This window comes from Meles meles, chromosome 18 (genome assembly GCF_922984935.1).
Source record: "Meles meles chromosome 18, mMelMel3.1 paternal haplotype, whole genome shotgun sequence".
NCBI lineage: Eukaryota > Metazoa > Chordata > Mammalia > Carnivora > Mustelidae > Meles > Meles meles.
This window is the reverse complement of record NC_060083.1, coordinates 1710153-1731973: the sequence shown is the minus strand read 5'-3', so window position 1 is coordinate 1731973 and position 21821 is coordinate 1710153. Positions and strand designations below refer to the sequence as shown.

Sequence of the window (21821 nt, the reverse complement as noted above, 5' to 3'; positions counted from 1 at the left end):
AATAAGATTTTATTTATTTATTTGACAGACATCACAAGTAGGCAGAGAGGTGGCGGGGGGGCGGGGGGGAGCAGGCTCCCTGCTAAGCAGAGAGCCGGATGCTGGGCTCAATCCCATGACCCGGAGATCATGACCTGAGCCGAAGGCAGAGGCTTAACCCACTGAGCCACCCAGGCGCCCCCAGACCTGACTCTCTTAAAAGACATTTTCTGGAAAGCAAATGAAGCCAATGGCCCTGAGAGGAAAACACTTGACAGCATTTATTGCCAAGGATAGAAGAATGAGAGTTTTCAAGCAAAATTTAGAATTTTGGAACACCGGTCTTTGCCACCGTGACCTGGAAAGCTTCCCATGTTTACAAGGCATTTCTGTTGCGAGCGGATTAACAGATACGACTTTTTTTTTTTTTTAATACCGTCAGACGAATGTGCCAGCATTTGGAAGAGCAGCATAACCCAATGAACCAATGTTTCCCAAACCACCGATGCGTGATGCGCAAAACCACCGACGCGTGATGCGCAAAACCACGCATAGGTAAGAATCATTCAAAGCTCAAGAGCCACCAAAAGAGGCACGAAGGGTTCCTGAGTTGAAGAAGTCTGAGAACTCCTCCACTTGTCCAAACCTCAGGCTGGTAGAAAAAGCCACACCCAGGAGGCCAGACCGTATCTGCACTGTGCTGTTGGCATGGAAACAGGTTCTATCCGGTATTATGCTACGTCCCTGCTGTGGGATCTTCGGCATTTCCCTCCCCTCTCTGGGCCTCTGTGTCCTCTGCAGAAGTGAAGGTGCTGATTCTTCAGCAGCTGCTGGTGGCAGAGAAGTCCACCGATTCGAGAAACCTTTCGTAACGCAGTCCCGAGGTCCTGATGGTGTATTCTGCAGAAGAGGGCGAAGAACTGGTTTTCTTCAGATGGTTGCAAAGAAAGCCCCTCTCCAGTAACCCTGCTTCCAAGGCCGCTCCCCCAGGGCACACCCTGCAGGCCACGCGGGCCCTTGGCTCCTCGTTCGCGGCATCTCTGATCAGGAGGATTTACTGGGGTTGTGTGATTGCCAAAGGAAGGAGCCTTCCTTCTCTCCCCACTGCGGTGACAACTGCTTTTCTGTCTTCCCCCAACTCAGAAGGAAGTGAACATTCTGTCCTGACCGCAGGGCCCAGAGCAGGCTCCTCTGAGCTGTCTGAGGTCAGCCACAGCGCCGACATGCCAGCCTCTCGGGAAGGAAGCTCGTGGAAGCTGTGGGCCTGAGGTTAGCCCTCAGTGTGGCTTTGATGGTGAGCAGGGGACACCAGGAGAAGCTGGGGGCCCCGCAGTCCTCCCTAAGGCTCTAAGGGGAGTCTCCCTCCAGAGAATTCACACAAGCCTGATTTCACGAGCAGCCAGAGGTCAGGCTGAGAGATTGTCTCAGGAGCCAGTGGCATCACTCCAGTTCCCTGAGGCAGTGGCTGCCAAAAGGTAAAGCAGAAAGAGCATTTGGCAAAATCCAAACACCCGTTCCTGCAAACGGAATAGAGGGGAGCTTTCCTCAGCTTTGACGTTTGTCCAAACCCACAGAGTGCGCAACCCCGGAGTGAGCCCTAATGTAAACTACGGGCTCTGAAGAAGGATGGGGTGTCGACGTGGGCTTATCATTTGTCCCGAGTGTCCCACGCGGGGGCTGGATGTGGACAGCCGGGGAGGACGTGCGTGTGTGGGAACGGGGTATATGTGCAAAAATCTCTGTATTCTCTGCTCCATTTTTAAAAAAGTCATCTCCAAACCCAACGTGGGGCTCGAACTTCCAACCCTGCGATCAGAAGTCACACGCTCCACCCGCTGAGCCAACCAGGGCTTGGACATCTTGCATGAATTCTGCTGTGAGCCATCGTGCTGCTTTTGAACTTTGACTCTTAGAGTCAACCCCCCACCCATGCAGCCATCCTACAGAATGTCGGTTGTACACGTCGTCTCTGTCAAGGTCATCCTAGGGCCCAACCCAGCAGACAGAAGCAGAAGGAATGGCAGAGACATCACAAAACGGAGGTGCCTTATTTAATAATTTAAATATTCATTATTTAAATTATTAACCGATTTAAATAATGATTATTTAAATTATTGGCCAATTTAAATAATTATTATTTAATAATTTAAATTTTCACTTTTTACCCTAGGAAAAGATAAATCTCAGATGGATTAAAAAATCAAATGTAAAAAACAAACAAACAAACAAAATAAAACCACTTCCCAACTCACACAGGAAACTCAGAAGATGGCGGGGGTGGGGTGCAGGATACATGTTTGAAAATTAAAAACGTGTTTTGAGGAACACCATAAACTAAGCCAATACATAAATTATAGATTTGGAAAAACAATATTTTCAAGGCAAATGACAAAGTCTGTGTGTGTGTGTATCATATAGTTCTATGAAGACCTCTAACACATTGCCAGATATTAAATCACCAAGAAAAGCAAATCCAAATGGTCTACAAGTATATGAAAGATATACTTTTCATGCAGACTCCTTAGTTTCTAGGAAAAATCACATTAGAGAAAAACAAAACATTATTTTATTGCCATGAGAGTGGAAAACATTGAAGAGGTAGAAATGGGAACTGTGGTAGTATTTTAGGAAAGCAGTCTGGAAAAATCCATCACAGTGAAAGATTCTTATATCCAGGGCACCTGAGTGGTTCAGTTGGTTAAGCATCTGCTTTCGGCTCAGGTCATCATCTTAGGGTCCTGGGATTGAGCCCTGCATTGGGCACCCTGCTCAGCAGGGAGTCTGCTTCTCCCTCTCCCTCTGCCCTTACGTTCTCTCTCTCTCTCTCAAATAAATAAAATCTTTAAAATGAAAAAATTCATATGTCCTTAGACCTAGCAATCCCATTCCTGGCAATCTCTTCCAAGAAGTAAAGGCTTTGATACATCAAGTATAGATGTAATGCAACACGGTTTCTAGTGGGAAATATACGCACACATACACACGCACACACTCCAGGGCACAGTGAATGTTCACACCAGAGTGTGACCGAACGTCTTCTGCAGCTTCCACGCTGACGTGGGGTCGCTGAGCATGGCGGTCAAGAGAGAGTTCTTGAGAAAGGTTCACAGTGCAAAAAGGGGCTTTTATTAAAGCACGGGGACAGGACCCATGGGCAGAGAGAAGTGCGCCTGTGATTGTGAGGAGGGATTGACCAGTTAGTTAGGGTGTTTGGGATAAGAAAATCTCTGGGGAATTTCTGTACGCTGAAAGTGAGGTTTATGGGACCTTGGAGGTCTGGTTACTGTCAAGACAAGATTACCCTTTACTGTCCAGCAAAACATTAGTCATGAGACCTAGTAGAGACGCCGTGTCCCGCGTGGCTTAGACGCGCATCAGGGGGCCACATGTTGTAAGATGATTCTTTTTTGGTTACATTCTTCCTGCCTTTGTTTTCTTCGGCATACACCGCAGAATATTTTGCAACCATGAAAAAGGGGTTAACTAGATGGAGTCCAGTTAACCTGAAGGAATTCCATCAGGTCATAATCTAAGAATAGCAAAATGCAGGAAAGTGCCTCTTATATGATCTCGTGTTTGTCAAGCTCTGACACATACGGGAAGGCTGTTTTCCACGTATGTATTTATAGGCATCTGTTTAAATAATTTTCTATATGGTCGTACTCGCCTGGGAAAAATCTGTAACAGGCTGACACGTGGCTTGTGAAAGGGGAAGAAGAGGGAGGTGAGCAAAATTAGAAGAAAAATTAAAAAGAGTAGGAAAACGAAATGCTGGTATGTATAGCATAATACTTTGTACTTGGGGGGAGAAAAATCTACATAAGAGAATATATCAATAAACCTTAAAGTAGCTTAAAATAAGCACACTGTCACGATCCCTCTTGTTTTCTAAAATTGTAAACAGACGGGGCAAGAAATGATGGGTATCTGTGCCCAGACTAGATGTCCCTTGTCTTCTCAAAATTCTCTACAAGGAATGGCTATTGCTTTTGTTACAAGTAAAGATGAATATTACGAACAAGAAGATCAGGGAAGATGTCTTAGTACTCTCCCACCCGATGCCTCAGTGGCTCCCACTTCCTCTCTCCGCTTGCCTCAGCCCTTCTCACTGCCTTATTTCATACGTGTTCGCTCATGGCTCCCAAACCTCTCTCTTGCCCGGGTAATAAACAAATATTTGTTGAGTGAAGAAAGGTTGTGTCACTCCTCACCTTCTGGCTTCAGCTCCTTCATTCCTTACTCAATCCCTATATCCCAGCCCTATGGGCCACTGAACGGTTGCTGGATCTGGGCACACGCTGCTAACTTTGTCTGAGGAGCCTTTCTTCCTCATGGACACCTGACTCACTTTCCAGATTCACCTGAAACACCATCTTAGTCTCGCTGGGCTCCATCTAGATAGGATTAGCTGCTTCTAATTCAAATTCTAGCTCGGCCTTCAACGATCGTCCTGGCTTGTGGAAGTGCCCTGCCACCGCATGACGGGTAAATCAAAAGACAAAATTTATTCGTTCAACAAACAGCCTTTACTCTCTGTCGGCAGTTCTCTAGGCGCGGGGACTAGAGAAGTAAGCGACACAAATCCTTGCCCCCAGAATGCCTCCTTTCTAGTGGGAGCAGACAGACACTAGGAGACAAAGGGATAAAACAGACAAGAAGGAGGTGAGGGCCTGGCCATGTGAAAGGAAAAGAGTTCCAGGCTAAGGGAACAGCAGATGCAAAGACCCTGATGCAAGACACAGGGAACTTGCCATGAGGAGATCCAGAAAGGACCGGGGAATGTGGAAGAACTTTCCAGCTTTCCAACTTGGGTTGAGCCTTTAAGAAGGAGAGGAGAGAGGTTTTGGTTGAGGCAGAAGGATTCCAACAGCAGCCACATCTCAGAGGTGTGAACGGGCTGATGCGTTTGGGACAGGACTCATGTTCCGTGTCCGGAGCTGAATCTGGGGTATGTGATAACAAGGGTGAGGGGAAACAGAGCAGGAAGGAATCGGGATGTGGGTTCTGGTCTCCTGCTTCAGGGTCCGGGGATGCCACACGACTCTGAGGGACCTGGGAGAACAGAACCATCACCCATATCCCCAGCTGTGCTTCCGCCGGTTTTCAGATCATCGTCTGTCCAACCGATGGGCAGGAAGTTGGGATCCCTTGAGGTGGGGGGTGGGGTGGGCGCCCCTCTGCCCCTGCCACCAGCCCTGTGGGATTTCCGTGGAGCATAGAATGGGGCCACAGCTCTCCAAGGGGAGGAGGCCGATGCTGTCAAGTCGGAGCCACCAGGTGATAAGAAGACTGACCCTACTAGGTATTGGTGAGAAGAAGAGCAACCAGAACTCGTCCTTGGCTGATGGGGGGGTAGACACTGGAATACACTTGGAAATGTACTTTCTGAGCATCGATCGGCATTGAGTACACATGCTACGACCCAGCCACTCCACTACAGGTATATGCCAAACAGAAATGCATCCCTACATCCACCAAGATTCATGTCCCAGAGTGCTCACGGCCGCACTATTTGTAATAGACCTGAACCGGACATAATTTAAGTGCCCATCGGTAGCAGAAGAGACACACAAGTTGGGGTGTTTTCGTACCATGCAGTATTGAAAAGCAATAAGAAGGGGCGCCTGGGTGCCTCAGTCATGAAGCGTCTGCCTTCGGCTCGGGTCATGATCCCGGAGGCCTGGAATCGAGCCCCACATCGGGCTCCCTGCTCAGCAGGAAGCCTGCTTCTCCCTCTCCCACTCCCCCTGCTTGTGTTCCCTCTCTCCATGTCTTCTATCAAATAAATAAATAAAATATTTTTAAAAAATAAATAAACTGCAAGCTGAGATGAAATTACCCTTAAAAAAAGAAAGAAAGAAAGAAAAGCAACAAGAATGAACCAGTGACGACTTGGAAGTTTCTCGAATACACACGCAGAGCGCAAGATGCCTTACACGAAGCAGATAAAACTAACCCCGCAAGCTGGGATGGTGCTACCCTTTGGTGGAGGCAGTGGCTGGAGGAGGACCGGGGGGGCTCTCTGAGTGAATCCAGCCCTCCCGACGCAGCTGGTCAAGCATGACCAGGAGAGGCTGTCTTGGATTTTCCAGCCCAGTGACGCCACCACTACCAATACCATGGGGGGCAGAGATGAGCCATGCCTGATGGGCCCCATCCAAATTCCTAACCCATGGAAGGAACAGAGGGCAATTTAAAAAAAAAAAGAAAGTGGAAAAAAAAAAAAGAAAAAAAAGAAAGTGGTGCACCTGATATCTCAGTTGTTGGACGTCTGCCTTCGGCTCAGGCCCTGATCCCAGGGTCCTGGGATCGAGCCCCGCATCGGGCTGCCCACTCAGCGGGAAGGTGCTTCTCCCTCTCCCACTCCCCCTGCTTGTGTTCCTTCTCTCACTGTGTCTCTCTCTGTCGAATAAGTAAAATATGAAAAAAAAAAAAGTTTCTTGTTTTAAGCAACTAACTGTTACAATGTAGCAGTAGATTACTGAACCAGTTTTTATTCATCCTTGAGAGGCTACTGAGGACAGGGACCTAATCATTTCTGTATCCAGGGTGATGTTAAAAATATCTAACAGTATTTAATATAAATAATGTTATATGCTAATATACAATTATAATAATAAATTTAAGCATCCTGTTTTATTATCTGAGTAAATGAAACAATATACCACAAAGCTTCTTACCAGCACATATACGAGGTAGCATAATTTATTAAATTACTTTGAAAATCGTGAGTGATTTGTTAATGTTTTGAAATTGTTGGATGATCATTTCTCTGATGTGGCTGACTGTCACTGGTTAAATGAGGGCTCTGTCCAGACCATGCTTTAACCATAGGGAATATAGCAAACACTCCTTAGGGATTCTCCATTAAATTGGAAGTCATAAGGTATTTCAGTGTTCTTAATTTGAGAATAATTTCAATATTCTTAATAAGTATCAAATGTCTCTTAATATTAATTAAGTTGTTGGGGCGCCTGGGTGGCTCAGTTGGTTAAGGGTCTGCCTTCGGCTCAGGTCATGATCCCAGAGTCCTGGGATGGAGCCCTGCTTGGGGGGGTGTGTCTCTGCTCAATGGGGGAGTCCGCCTCTCCCTCTCCCTCTGCCAGCTGCTCCGGCTGCTTATGCCCCTTCCCTGCCCTCTCTCTCTCAGTAAAATAAATAAATAAAATCTTAAAAAAATATTAACTCTTAATCCTTCCTTAATCCTTGTAACAATCTCGGAGATTTTATTTTATTTTTTTAAAAGATTTTATTTATTTATTTGTCAGAGAGAGAGAGCGAGCACAAGCAGACAGAGAGGCAGGCAGAGACAGAGAGAGAAGCAGGCTCCCCGCCGAGCAAGGAGCCCGATGTGGGACTCGATCCCAGGACGTCTGGATCATGACCTGAGCCGAAGGCAGCCGCTTAACCAACTGAGCCACCCAGGCGTCCTGAGATTTTATTTTATTTTTTTAAAGGTTTTATTTATTTATTCAACAGACAGAGATCACAAGTAGGAGAGAGGAAGGCGGGTGGGCGGGGGTGGGGGGGAGCAGACTCCCAGCCCAGCAGAGAGCCCGATGCAGGGCTTGATCCCAGGACCCTGAGATCATGACCTGAGCAGAAGGCAGACATTTAACCCACTGAGCCACCCAGGCGCCCCAGTCTCAGAGATTTTAAAAAATATTCAACATCTTTATTATCAAGTATATATAAGATTATTGGTATGTCTTATTGAATCTATTGACATAATTTTATAACTTTTTGTCCGTCCCCAATCCGTGAGGCCAAAACATCATTTGAACAGTTTCAGCATAGATTTAAAAGTTTACTATAATTATCACTTGTGTATTAAATAATTTCCTTATTATGTAATTAAACAACCAAGATTTTCCCTTGGGATTGATACTTTGTTTTCTTTTTTCTTCCTTCCTTTCTTCCTTTCTTCCTACCTTCCTTCCTTCCTTCCTTCCTTCCTTCCTTTCTTTCTCTCTCTCTTTCTTTCTTTCTTTCTTCTTTTGTTTTAGAGAGAGAGGGAGAGAGGTGGGGAGAGGGGCAGAGGGAGAGAAAATCCATGTCCAGCATAGAGCCTGATGTGGGGCTTGATCTGATGACCCTGAGATCATGACCTGAGCCAAAATTCAGAGTCACACATTTAACTGACTGAGCCACCCAGGCACCCCTGTGTTATTTCTAATTGCATACCGTATCTCTTTATTTCTCTTTCCCCCGCTCCTTTGTCATAGTTTCCAGTCCTTAGATTTATATGTTTAATCACTTTTATCCTGGACTTAATTAATCCAGCAGTTCTCAAACTGTTTAGCTTTAAGACCCAACATATTTACTGTATTAAAAATTAAAACTAAGAAACACAAAATAAATTTTTTCTTAATTTATTTAAAGACAACAATAATAAGCCCATTAGAAGTGAATACAAATAACATATTGTAATAAAAATAACTATTTTCCAAAACAAATTTACTGAGAAAAGTGGCTTTTGCACTTAGTGCCAATATTAACATTAAGGGCAACTCATATTTTTATGAAAATACTGGAAGACATCACAGGCTGACCTCATGGAGACCCTGAGATGGCCTGAAACCCTCAGGAATCCACACTTTGAGGACCATTGAATTGATCCCGCAACTTCAACAATATCTCGTAAAGCACTGATTCTTCTATTATTTTTTTAAAAGATTTTATTTATTTGCTTGAGAGAGAGTGTAAGAGAGAGAGCATGAGAGGGGAGAAGCAGATGCCCTACTGAGCAGGGAACCCGGTGTGGGGCTCGATCCCAGGACTCCAGGATCACGACCTGAGCTGAAGGCAGAGGCTGAACCCACTGAGCCACCCAGGCAACCCATTTGAATTTTTTTTTAAGTGATCTCTACCCCCCTGATGGGGTTCAAACTCACGACCCCGTGATTAAGATAGGCGCCCCATAGGCGCTCTATAGACTGAGCCAGCCAGGCGCTCCAATTGATACAGTTTTTTAACTGCTTTGTCATTCTAGGATCACAGGCTGCCTATCGAGATCCAAGTCTTCATCCTGCCGTCATTATTTCTTTCTTTTTTTTTTTTTTTAAAGATTTTATTTATTTATTTGACAGAGAGAGATCACAAGTAGACAGAGAGGCAGGCAGGCAGAGAGAGAGGGAAGCAGGCTCCCCGCTGAGCAGAGAGCCCGATGCGGGACTCGATCCCAGGACCCTGAGATCATGACCTGAGCCGAAAGCAGCGGCTTAACCCACTGAGCCACCCAGGCGCCCCTGCCGTCATTATTTCAATCCCTGCTCTCAAATAGTTTATTTCCTTCCCCCTGCTGTTTATTTACACAGGGTAGTAAATAGGACATTTATCAAGGGAAGATTTGAAGTGCGTTACTTGTTTTGCAAATGTCTTGCGTCATCCAGTGGTGACTGAACACAGTGACTGAGCATCACACGAAAACATCTGAAAGTTTTCTAAAACTTTGAAATGCTAGGCTTTCTCCCTCGCATCACACTGGTACCACATCTGCAAAACCAAACGAAGTTTTCGTACGCATCTTCCTCAAGGAAACCATTTTTCCGGAGCGCTGACCTTCAAATTCAATATATGATTTGATTTGATTTGATTTCTTTAAGATTTTATTTACTTATTTGACAGAGAGAGAGACAGCAAGACAGGGAAGACAAGCAGAGGGAGTGGGAGAGGGAGAAGCAGGCTTTCTGCTGAGCAGGAGCCCAGTGCAGGGATCGATCCCAGGACCCTAAGATAAGGACCTGAGCCGAAGGCAGATGCTTAATGGCTGAGCCACCCAGGCGCCCCTATGATTTGATTTTTAGAGGCTATTCCCGTTAGTATCACATCATCTATAAAAACCAGTAAACAATCTTCCAAGCCTTCAATTATGCACTGTAAGTACAGGATTAAGATACGTGTACGTGGGGTCCATGGCCGGGTAATGGCAGGTCTGGGGGAGAAGCACCAGCACCCTAAGGGTCCCCGGCCAGCCTTGCAGACGGATATGGAAAACAGTTTCAGAGGGAGTATGGCCAGGAGAAGGCCAAGTGTCTTTGGGTACAGTGGAGCTGTTCCTCCCCAGTGCACACCTCTGCAAAATAAGGGCTCACTCGCTGGACCTTGACCTACCAACCAGCTGGGACCAGGAGCCGGATAAGGTGGGAGCTTATGGGGCAGCTCATGACCAATGGATGTGATGTGTTCAGGAGGATGGGAGTCTACTGCGCATGAGCCCAGAGCTATAGACCATGTTCCTCCACTTCCAGAGTGGAGCGGGCTGTTCAGAGGGACATGGATTCCTGCATCACCCAAAGAAAGGGCAGGGCCGCCGGAGAGCCAGATGAAGATGAGCAAGAGGCAGACAGCAAGGAGGAGATGGAGGTCACAGTTGGGAATGGTGTAACCGGGACACAAGGGGGTCTGCCCCCAGCCTGAACCCTCTGGTCCAGACTCCCAGACTATGAAGAAAGAGGATGGAATCCAGGATGGCCGGCCCATCGCTGGGAGAAGGAAATGAGTGGAACTGGGAATGGTTTGTGCCTTTGTTTGCTAGTTGTTTGTGGGAGTTTTTTGGAGGGTTGTGGTCCTCCGGACTGGTTACCCCATCCCTGCCATCTGCCCCATTCCCCTTCCCGTCCAGCTCCCACCAGGGGAAGAAGAGCCCTAGGGTCCTTGGTCTTGGGGTGATGGGACCTGGTTCACCACACTCCCTTGTTGGTTTCCCAACACAGTGCCTCTTGGGAGGGGGGATGAGTGGGTGAGTGTGTGGCTGAAGAGGCTACACGCTGATTGACGGTGGGCAGGTGCCGTTGGGAAGAAAGAGGAGAGGCAAGAGAACCAATACTCAGCCTCAGAGAGGCATTCTAACTATTCAGAAGAATTTCAAAGCTTAGTTTCTGGGGCCACCCTAGCAGCCTGGTTGTTGTTGTTGTTGTTCTTCTTCTTCTTCTCCTTTTTAAAATTTATTTATTTGTTTTAGTAATCTCTACACCCAAGGTGGGGCCCGAACTCACGACCTCGAGATCAAGAGCCACATAACTTTTCTAAGCCAGCAAGCACCTGGTACTTTTGCACAAATAAACAGATGGACAAATGGAGCACAGCAGCCCTCTGAAAGTTTCCAGAATAAACTGTTTGTTTTTTTTTTCCTTTAACAACAACAAAGCAAAGCAAAAAGACTTGTATGGGAAAAAATAGGCGTGTCATTGACAATGACAGAAATTGTACAGCCTGACCCGTACGTTTTCCAAAACATTGGAGTTCACTTGGAGACGTCCTGCCCAGAACTCAGGGAGGAAGGATGCACCGCCTGGTTGGGGAAATTCGGTTAACCTTCGGCTCTCTGCTCCTTCAGGCCTGACAGCAGCCTGGCCCATGGGGGTCACACCTGCAGCTCAGCCCTATCAGGGGATGACGTGAGCTCGGCATTCTGGCTCAATGTAAGTCAACTCTGAGGCTTCGCTCCAGAGCTTTCTGCTGCCGCGGCCCTGGCTTGGTCAAGCCTGCATCCCAGTTCTCTCTCTGCCAATGTGTCTCCCACCCCGTCCTGCCACCCGTGTTAATTTCTAATAATCACCTTGCGCCCACCTCCGGGTCAGCGCCTGTTTCTGCAAACCCACCTGCAACAGGGTTTTCTCATTTCAGTCGATACGTGTTTCACATGAAGGCACAAAGCTCTAGATCACAAGGGTACGTCGATAAAATATTTCTTTTAGGAGTTTTAATATTTCAATTGCTTTATTTGGAAAAAACGGACTCATGATGTTCCTTGCAATTTATCTCAGCGATGTTTGCAAATATCCTGTATTTTGCCTGTTAGCATGAACAGAACATTACGGCCGTTCCTAGGAAATACATGTTTAGCAGTTTTAACTTTTTTTTAAAAAGATTTTTTTTATTTATTTACTTGACAGAGAGAGAGAGAGTAAGAGCAGGAACATAAGCAGGGGGAGTGGGAGAGGGAGAAGCAGGCTCTTTCTGAGCAGGGAACCGGATGCGGGGCTTGACCCCAGGACGCTGGGATCCATGACCTGAGCCAAAGGCAGACGCTTAACGACAGAGCCACAAGGTACCACCAGCAGTTTTAACTCTTAATGATCCAAACTGTGAGCACCATTTGGGTCCAACAGTTACGGCAATAGCAAAAATAAGCTACTCAGGATCTTGGGTGAAATAATCAAACCGTTTGTCATTTTAGAAATGCAAATTTTATTCCAGTTCTCGAACAATATGGAAAGATTCTCCTTGCTGTTGTCATATTACCAGCAAATTCCTAGGCTGAAGCCTATTTTGGGTATAATTCCAAGAGATGTCTGTTTATGATTCAGAAGAATTGTGGCTATGATATTTCCTAAAAGCTTTACAAAATATACCCAAGTCTTATTGTCGCTTCATTTTATGTGTTTATTTCAATACTTTATTATGAATTCATGCATGTATAAATACCAAAGCCCTGCATATTAACTATTCCCAAGAATTCAAAGCCTCAGCAGCAGGATCAGAGTAGAAACAAGAGAACGGAAATAGAAGCAATGATGTCATTTGAAGAGAACGATAAACGATTCTCCCAGACCTTCAGTACCTCCCTGCCCAGGAGACTGGGCTGCGAACGTTCCTCACATTCACTTTTCCAAGAGGCCCTTTTCTCACCATGACATCCTACACCATTTGGCTGATGAAGTTTATACTAGAACTTATGTTAGGAATTCATTTCCCCTCTCACTGGGGTTACTGTTACGCAGTTTACTAACTAGCACGACGCATTTCAATAGGCACATTTGCACGCATGCGCACACACCGACTTAAATTGGACAAATTAAGACCAATGAAAGTGATTCAGATTAGTCACGCTGAGTGACTTCTGAAGCAAACTAAAATCCCCCTTGCCTCCATTCCTGAAGAAAGCCTGAATTTGACCCATGGTAAATACTTTCTGGGCTGTCCGTCCAGTCCCTTCTTCTGGGAGCATCTCTCTGACCTTCCTCCCACTCCACCCCCTGCCCCGCCTCTCTGCTGCACCTGCGGACTTGCCTTGGTGTTGAACAGTCCTAGTTACACAGCTTGGATTGCCTCCCTCATCTCCAGTCCCTGGCTTTAAGAAGATTGTTCAGTGCACCTCAACTAAGGTGGGCCAAGCAGAACCCCTTTCTTAAGAATTTGGGTTTGGCATGGAGGATATGGGGAGATGGAGAGGAGAGGGAGTTGAGGGAAACTGGAAGGGGAGATGAACCACGAGAGACTATGGACTCTGAAAAACAACCAGAGGGTTTTGAAGGGGCGGGGGGGAGGTTGAGGAACCAGGTGGTGGGTAATAGGGAGGGCACGTACTGCATGGAGCACTGGGTGTGATGCCAAAACAATGAACACTGTTATGCTGTAAATAAATTTAAAAAAAAAAATAAAAAAAAAAGAATTTGGGTTTGGGGGCGCCTGGGTGGCTCATGGGTTAAAGCCTCTGCCTTCAGCTCAGGTCATGTTCCCAGGGTCCTGGGATGGAGCCCCGCATCGGGCTCTCTGCTCAGCGGGGAGCCTGCTTCCTCCTCTCTCTCTTCACCTGCCTTTCCATCTACTTGTGATCTCTGTCAAATAAATATAAAATTTTAAAAAAAAAAAAAGAATTTGGGTTTGAGGGGCACCGGGATGGCTCAGTCGGTTAAGGTCATGATCGCAGGGTTCTGCTCAGTAGGGAGCCTGCTTCTCCCTCTGCCTGCCGCTCCCCCTCCTAGTGCTCTCTCTCTCTCTCTGTCAAATTTGTAATGTCCTAGTGTGGGGATGTAATTTTTTTAAGATTTTATTTATTTATTTGACACAGAGATCACAAGTAGGCAGAGAGATAGGCAGAGAGAGAGGAGGAAGCAGGCTCCCCGCGGAGCAGAGAGCCCGATGCGGGGCTCGATCCCAGGACCCTCAGATCATGACCTGAGCCGAAGGCAGATGCTTTAACCCACTGAGCCACCCAGGTGCCCCTGGGGATGTAATTTTAATGACATTAAATATAAACAGCTCAAAATTATATATTAATTATAGTTAGCTTCAACTCCTAGCGGATGGGACCTTGTGAACAAGGCTAGGTTATGAATTACATCTCATGACAAAAGGTCCAAGACCAGATATGTGTAAAATATCCGTTGACTTAGATGACAAAGGGTATACCTGTCCTCATCTGGGACAGTGAGGTGACCAGCAGGAAAGTCAGAGTGCTGCTCCTGGCTGGTACTAACCCCCAGAGGGGCATCTCAGCACACAGACCCTGAAGGCAGCATCTTCGGCCACTTCTGGGGAGCCTGGGAGGGCATCCCCTGTGCTCCCTGAGATGCTGACTGCCAAGTACAACGTGGGAAAGGCTGTCAGACCTAGTCTGGATGTATACCTCCCCATTGCTCCCTGCTGTCCAGAAAATGTATGCTAATTGTTCCTGCAGGAAACAATTCTGGAATTGTAGAAAGAATAGGAAGAATTCTCCAGACATGTGTCAGATAAACCACCCCTATGTGGGTATAGGTGGTCCATCCCTGGAGCTGAAGAGCTTTGATTCTGTTCACAGGAGAACTACTGGGGGAGTACGCAGAAGAGGGAAGGGGGAACCGTCCCGAAGGCACCGGTCTGGGATTTGGGAAGTACCGCCTATAGCTTTGATTTCACTCTGCTCACCGGGCAGTTGCTTAAATTGTTCTTTGGATAAGCCAGGCACTGGTTAAACACTTCACATTCTCAGCTCGCTTAATGGATCTGATGAGGCAATGACTATCTTCATTTTACAAGTGAGGAAACTGAGTCACAGGAAGTTATAAGTAACTTATTCAGAATCCGACAGCCCATCAGCCATATTCCTGAAGACCTTTTTTTTTTTTTGGTGGTGATGGGGGGGATTGGCACATGAAATCCTATATTCTGGGGCACCTGGCTGGCTCAGCCCATTGAGCCTCTGCTCTTGGCTCAGGTCACGATCTCAGGGTCCTGAGATCGATCCTGCGCCTCTCTCTCTCTCTCTCTCTAATAAATACATAAAATCCTTTAAAAAAAAAATCCTATACCCTATTTCAATATCCATATTTAAATATCTACAATAAAGAAGTTTTCAAACAGGGAAAGAATCATTTCCAGATGAATTTGTGTGTCTGTGCCTGTTTGCTTCATTTGCTTTTCCCTGTCGAAGGCTCCCGATCGCCATAGTGTCCAGCACTGACCTGGGCTCGATTTTGAGGCCGGGGAAGAATGACGGACGTGTGCCCAGGAGAGAGAAGAGTTCCAAGACCCTGCGCTTTGAAGGTCTGAGGAAGCGAGGTTCTTCCTCGGAGAAGTCCCAGCTGGAGCTCCTCGGGGTCTCTGTGCGGCCTTCAGGTCGGTTTGCCGCGGTGCACCTGGGGCGGCAGCTGTGACCCCGGCGCAAGGGGTCCCCTGAGCGCAAAGGCGCGCAACCACCGAACCCAGCCGGATATATGAGGTCCGCGTTTTCTAGCGTATTTTCAAGTTTCCTCTTCCTGGAGGAACGTCGCCCAAGGTCTGCGGCGCCCCAACCGCAGGGACCGTGGAGACGAGCGCCCTGAGGGCCGGCCGAAGCCTGCGCTCCAGCTGGGGCGGCCGGAGGCTGCTGGCGATCGGGCCGCGGAAGCGCATCCAGCCCCGGTCTGCTGCGGGAACCTGCTCCGGGAGGACGGCCCGCAGAGGTCCGGGACCAAGATGGGCAACCCCCGCCCGACCTCGCCTTCAGGGACCCTGGGGAGTAACCCCAGGCAGGTCGGGGCTGCGCGGCCTCCGCCTTCAGAGGGCGCGGGGAAACCCTTCGCTCCGACGGGGTCCCTGGGTCTGTCCTGCACAAGCGACGCCCGGTCCCTCCTGCACTCGGGGGTTCAAGACCCGCTTCCCCGAAGCCCGCCTCCTAGCGGGCTCCAGCCCGGGGCGTGGCGGGCTCGGATCTGCTTCCAGGCCCAGCACCAAGGCTGCAGCGCGTAACGAGCTGTGCTCCCAACGGCTCGCATCCTCCTTCCCCGCCGGGGCGAGGGACGGGGGACCGGCCTCGACGGCGGCGCCGCCACCCGCGCCCCGCGCCCCGCGCCCCGCGCGCACTCCTTTTCCTGGCGGAGGGAGCGGGCCTCGGCGGCGCTGCGTCCTACAAGACGTGCTGACGTCGCGGAGCGCCGGCAGTCGGCGCGGGAGCGGCCGGCGCGCGCCTGGGCGTGGGGCGCAGCTGCGAGGCAGGGAGGCGCGCTCGGACGGTGGTTGTGCGGCTCCTAGGGCGGCGGCCGCCTCCGCCGCAGCACCCGGGGCTGAGGGGGCCGGCGCGGCCGGACGAGCTGGGGATGGGGAGGGCCGAGCCCCGCACCTCTCCCGGTCGCGCGGGCGGCTCCGGGGGCGCACAGTGACGGCTGCGACGCCCCTGGCCGGGCCGCGCCGAGGCCGCTTCGCCAAGGGAGCCTTCGGCCGGCGGCGGGCCGGGGCATGAGGAGCGGCCGGGGCCGGGCCAGGCCTCGCTGACCCCGGCCCCGCGCGGAGGCCTTCCCCGTTTCCGCTCCGGCCTCTCGGCATGAGTGTCCGCTCGGGCCGGGGGCCGCGGCTGCCCCAGTGCGGCGGCCCGCGGGCGCGCTCCGGGCCGGCGGGCCCGCGGTGCTGAGCCCGGCCCGCCCCGCCGCCGCTGCCCGCCCGCCCGCCCGCTGTATGCCCCGGGGGCGCGGCCATGGAGGTGGTGGGCGACTTCGAGTACAGCAAGAGGGACCTCGTGGGACACGGGGCCTTCGCCGTGGTCTTCCGGGGGCGGCACCGCCAGGTGAGCCCCTCCGGCGGGGGCGAGGCCGGGGTCTAGCGGGCCGCGGCCGGACGGGGTGGTCCTGAAACTGGGCGACGCCGCGGGCGCCTAGGCCCCCCGGGTCGGCTCGCCGCCGCGAGGCCTGCCATTGTGCGCGCTGTCAGTGTCGCGGGCTTGTTTGGGTCGGGCGGGGTGTTGGGCGGCCGGAGCCGCCAGGCAGCGCTCCACCTACCGACGGGCCGCGGCCTCTGATTTCCTCCTCGCCGAGTGCACTTCGGGGCTCACCGCCCTGGCCCGCGGGGACGTGCCTTTCCACCTGAATGTGCCCGGGAGGCGAGTCCCAGCTCGGGGCTCGGGCGTGGACGCGCCTTCGGGTTTTCCGCGCCCTGGGCCGCGACGGCTTGTCACCTTTGAGGTCGACAGCTGCAGACCCCGCGGAAAACGGGCTGGTTTCCCGTTAGCCCGGGACGTTCTCTAACTCGGGGCGGGGTGGTGTCGCGTGTCCCGGCGTCGGTTCCTCCGCGCGCGGACGAGCCGCGAACCACCCTCCCTCGTGGGGTTCGACCGGCGGGCGCAAGAGAGGGCTGGACGCTTCACCTTCCCGTCCCAGGAACATGAACGCAAACTCGAACGTGACTTAAAGCCCCTGCTGTTGCGCACACAGGGTCCCACGGGCTTTTCGAGTCTAAAACACTGGGGAAGAGCCCGAGGGAGTGGAGATAATCAGAGGCGGTTGAAATAATCAAATCCTTGCTGTTGGCGAGGGGCCTGTTAAAAGTGGGCTGGGTTTTGTTGCTTATCAGAGTAAGAAAAACCACTTTGCTTTAATACGAGAAAAACTGCACACGCAACGGAAAGTCATTGAAAGAGGGCTAAATCTTGCCAGGCGACCCAGTACCGCCTTCCAGAGCATTATCTGCATTTCTCCGTAACTTAAAGTTGGTTGTAAACTTTGTCCTTTGTTTCACTTCCTGCTGGTTACTATGGGGTCTTCATAGTTACTGTTTTTAGTGGCTGTCTTGTAGGACATTAGCTTTTAATGAAATCCTTTTCCTATTGGAGATTCAGATTCTTTTCCATATCCTCCCCCCGCCCCCGCCCGCCGGTGTTTATGAATTTGCTAAGACCACCTTGTAGATGATGTTTCCGTAAAACAGTTTCCCGGAGTAACACTACTTTTCCTTTTCAGAAAACTGATTGGGAGGTAGCTATTAAAAGTATTAATAAAAAGAACTTGTCAAAATCACAAATACTGCTTGGGAAGGAAATTAAGATCTTAAAGGTATGTTGCTTTATGTGGTATTTCATACTGGGTTAAAACTTACTTTAAATCAATGCATGATGACATCTTTAGTAATTTTGGCCGTTGGAGCCGGGTTTGAGAATTTTCACCTGTTGCTCTCATTTTTGCACGCTCAGTTTTTTGAGACATTTGAGTACTCGGAAGCTATTTTTAAGAATAGATGTTTGTGGCCTGTGGCTAGCCCTTAGAGGGATTCTGTGAAGACTGATTTTAGCCTCTAATTTCTTCTTTTCTCTAGTTATTGTGTTACTGTTTGAGAAGAGGCACAGCCTTCTTATCCGTTCTTTAGCCCTTTTCTCAATCTCTTTCAGGTGACACTTAAGTATTGGGGGGGGTAACTGGGGGGAAAGAGAATCTTTTTTCCTTGTAAATCGAAAAAAAATTTATTTACCTTGGAAGTGGTCTTTTTAGATCACTCACAAGCAATGTTATCCAAGTGAGCTGCTTTGGGGGAAAAAATGGTCACCCAGTCAAATACATGTGGAAAATCCCGTTTACTGCATACTTCTTGGAGAGCCACAAAGCACTTTGCTCAGTAAAGAACATCTGAAAAATTGCGCAATGAAGAAACTGGCTTAGGTGTATTCAACTCTGTGTTCCCCAAGCTGATGTGAACATAGCGCTCACACCACCAGCTTTCCTCAAAACTACTACTCTGTGGAGAGCTCTTTGGTAAGAATTACAGCTCTCTGAGCTAAGAATCATCCTTCGTTTTCTTTCAGGCAGATATTGTGCTCTTAAAAAGCACTTTGGAATTTCATGCCTTTATTGCTGTTAGATATGTATATTGAATTCGAAAGACCCCCAGAGAGTCTGGTCATACTAACTGTGACATTTATTTTGTCAATGAGAGTACTCGCCTTGTCAAGAGTCTTAAGAAACGATCTTGGTGAAGAAGCATTTGGGCTTCAGTAGTTTGAGTAGGCACATTTCCTCTTATTCTTTGTAGATTGAACTGTTCTAGCCCAGTAACGGAAGTGTAGTGTATAGAAAGAGTATACAGTACGTGTTATGTGTTTTGACACTTAGTACTTATTTGCATATTAAGATATATTTATTAGAGCGATCACAAATATTTTAAATTCTCCATTTCCTTAACAGGAACTTCAGCATGAAAATATTGTGGCACTCTATGATGTTCAGGTACCTCCTTTTTATTATTATTATTATTATTATTATTATTATTTTAAATTTGCATGTCAGTAAAGAATTTGCTATTTCTTACAAATTTAAGTGGGTTGTAATAGAAGTAGAAAATGGCCTTATTCTTGTTGGAAAGGTATATAGTTTGAGTTACATGTTTATTAACTAAAAAACCATTTAAAGTAGCATAGAGGGGTAGGAGAGAGTAATGTCCTGCACAAGTTTAGTTGTAGTTGTACTACAGGAGTAGTGTTGCTTTAGGTCAAGGAGAGGAATACTGATGCCAGATCTAACATTTCTTTTTTTCCCCTACCATTTCTGTAATAAATGTAGAAAGGACTGTTGTGGGCCATTTAAAAATTAGAGCTTTATTTTTACTGCAAAAGCAACATTTGTTAATTGTAAAGATATTAGGAAAAAAATAAAAAAGCATACAGATTCATCACCTGATATATCTGGGTTTATCACCGTGGCATACAGGAGAGTTGAATTTTATTTGGAGGTGGGAAGGCAAGGCTCTGAGGTTCTCTTCTAAGGCAACATTTTTCCCCTCGGAAATCCTTTTAAAATGCCCAATTTTGGAGAAAATTACTATTTTGGGAGGGGCAGAGCACCAGAATAAGTCGTTATCTTATATTTAGGGGCCACATTGTGTTTTAAATTTCTAGAATCACTCTTGTCTAGTGTGGTCCCACTGTGTGAGAGCCACGGTGATCTGAGATCTGCCGGGGGGGTGGGGGGGTGGGGGGGAGCAGCAGACTTGGCTTCTCCCTGGATTCTCACTAGGATTCTCACTAGGACTAGGGTGCTTGATTTACTTTATTTCCTTCTTTTGTTTTTCTTAGTCTGGACAGTTGAATCCCAGTAAAGTAAATGGACGTGTTATATGAGCCTGCTGTATGTGTTTCTGGCTCAAACCTTTTCTGTGCACACTTCCATGACTCAATTCATTTGTTTTCTAAAGCTGGGAGTGGCTACTATGTGCCGGGCATTGTTCTAAGGGTTAGGAATAAAGCTGGGAATAAAACAAAGTCCTTGCTTTCAGTGTGCTTAATTTTAGTGGGGTGACCCAAAATGGACTATGAGACAAAAGGACAAAACGTCCTTCATGTGCTGCTTTTTTGCATGTAGTGACTTTTCACATAGTCCTATCATACTACGAAGTATGTAACTAAACCCACGTTACAAGATGTTTCATTTTTTTCCATTGTAGAAAGTGCTATGAGGATAATAAATAAATTCTGAACATAGCTTGGATTCTTTACATTCAGTTTCTAGCGTTGGAATCACCAGGGCAGATAAATAGCACACAGAGTTGTAAAATTTTTTTTTTTTTTTTTTTAATTTGACAGAGAGAGAGGTCACAAGTAGGCAGAGAGGCAGGCAGAGAGAGAGGGAGAAACAGGCTCCCCGCTGAGCAGAGAGCCCGATGCGGGGCCCGATCCCAGGACCCCGAGATCATGACCTGAGCCGAAGGCAGAGACCCAAACCACTGAGCCACCCAGGTGCCCCCAGAGTTGTAAAATTTTTGACTGTAGTGTGTGATTACTCTCCCCCAAAACTGCAATTTAAATTTCGTGTGCAGACTATGTGAGTGCTGTGGGGTGTGCCCATTACCTGTTTAAATGGGTGTGACTCATTCCTTCACGAAATTGAAAGCAGCACAGCAAAAAATGGGAAAAAACTTTAAAGTCAAAACTAAACTGATCTCGCCACCCTGGTTGAAATGTTGATTCTCCTCAGAGCTGTTTGTGTAGTTCATCTTCGTCTCTGGAGACAGAGGGCACCAAGGGGTACAAGTCAGTGCCTGGTACAAAAATTGTTTAATATTAACTCTTAATTTCCCATTTTTTGAGAAGCACAGACAACCCTGTCAATTGCAGAGTAGATTTGGCTTTCAGAAAGTAGAGAGTATACTTAGATTTCATTCTATTAGGAAAATGTTCTTAAGTACTGGCTTTGGTTGTAGAGTGAGATATTTAGGAGGAACAAGTACTCAAAAACCTGAATTACCAAAGAATCAGGAATTTTAAGATGACTGCATTAAAATGTTTATATTTTGTGCATTGTATACTACTAGAAATACATACATTTATGAAATATCAATCAAGTACACTTTTGAGCATTTGGCTAATGAGTAAACAGTCTTGACCTAATATTTTAGATTTGCTTCCTTAATTGCTTACAGTATGTTCATAGAGACAGTACAGTAATTTCATCTACTTGAAACAAACATTGTTTTTCCTGGCCATCAGTTTTGGAGATCTGTCTAAAGTTTATGGATACACTTTTATAAATTGAGAACTTCCAACACTGTAAAAAATCAAGTTTCAGTTTAGATGACACTTAAAAAGCAACATGCTTTCCCTAATGAAAAAATTAATATATCCCCATAGTTAAAATAATCATTGTGAACATGAATAAATTAGAAAAGAAATAGCAGTTTTCAGAGATAATTTGAGTTTTCAATTTATTCATCTTATATATGCAGCTATAATCATTTATACTTAGATTTTTAAGCTTTGCATTGTGAGGGATTTAATAATAGTATTTTTATATAAATGCAACTTGTTTTATTAGACTTAGTGTATTTTGGATACCTTTTCATATCAACATAGTACCATAGGGCTAAATGATCATTACTTAAGACCCAACTGTGGCCGTTTGGGT

The 21821-nt window shown here is 47.5% G+C and overlaps 2 protein-coding genes across 7 annotated transcripts in view; one reads left to right on the top strand and one right to left on the bottom strand.

The window, feature by feature from the left end:
- Positions 1 to 197: 197 nt before the first annotated feature.
- Positions 198 to 16488, bottom strand: LOC123929331 (translation initiation factor IF-2-like). The gene is made up of 3 exons (XM_045984873.1): positions 15898 to 16488; positions 15150 to 15841; positions 198 to 879 (listed from the first exon to the last, which is right to left on the bottom strand). The coding sequence occupies exons 1-3, from the start codon at positions 16486 to 16488 to the stop codon at positions 711 to 713; spliced, it is 1452 nt and encodes a 483-aa protein (XP_045840829.1). The 3' UTR covers positions 198 to 710.
- Positions 16489 to 16592: 104 nt separating this feature from the next.
- The window catches only part of ULK2 (unc-51 like autophagy activating kinase 2), an 87832-nt gene continuing 82603 nt past the window's right edge, over positions 16593 to 21821 (top strand). For 5 of the 6 annotated variants that reach the window (XM_045984289.1, XM_045984285.1, XM_045984286.1 and 2 more), the window contains exons 1-3: positions 16593 to 16726; positions 17895 to 17987; positions 19110 to 19151. In XM_045984289.1, the coding sequence (XP_045840245.1) occupies positions 16637 to 16726; positions 17895 to 17987; positions 19110 to 19151 (225 nt within the window). In that variant the 5' untranslated portion in view covers positions 16593 to 16636. Of the gene's footprint in view, positions 16727 to 17894; positions 17988 to 19106; positions 19152 to 21821 lie in introns of those variants that run through there. The other variant, XM_045984288.1, reaches the window with a different exon arrangement.

What these genes read in the sequence shown, in the direction of transcription:
- LOC123929331 (XM_045984873.1), bottom strand. Translation starts at nt 16,488, where the DNA reads ATGCCGAGAGGCCGGAGCGGAAACGGGGAAGGCCTCCGCGCGGGGCCG. An exon ending in CGTTACGCGCTGCAGCCTTG is followed by an intron (nt 15,842 to 15,897) that starts GTGCTGGGCCTG and finishes GGAGCCCGCTAG; the next exon opens with GAGGCGGGCTTCGGGGAAGC. An exon ending in GGCCTCAAAATCGAGCCCAG is followed by an intron (nt 880 to 15,149) that starts GTCAGTGCTGGA and finishes CCTCTTCTGCAG; the next exon opens with AATACACCATCAGGACCTCG.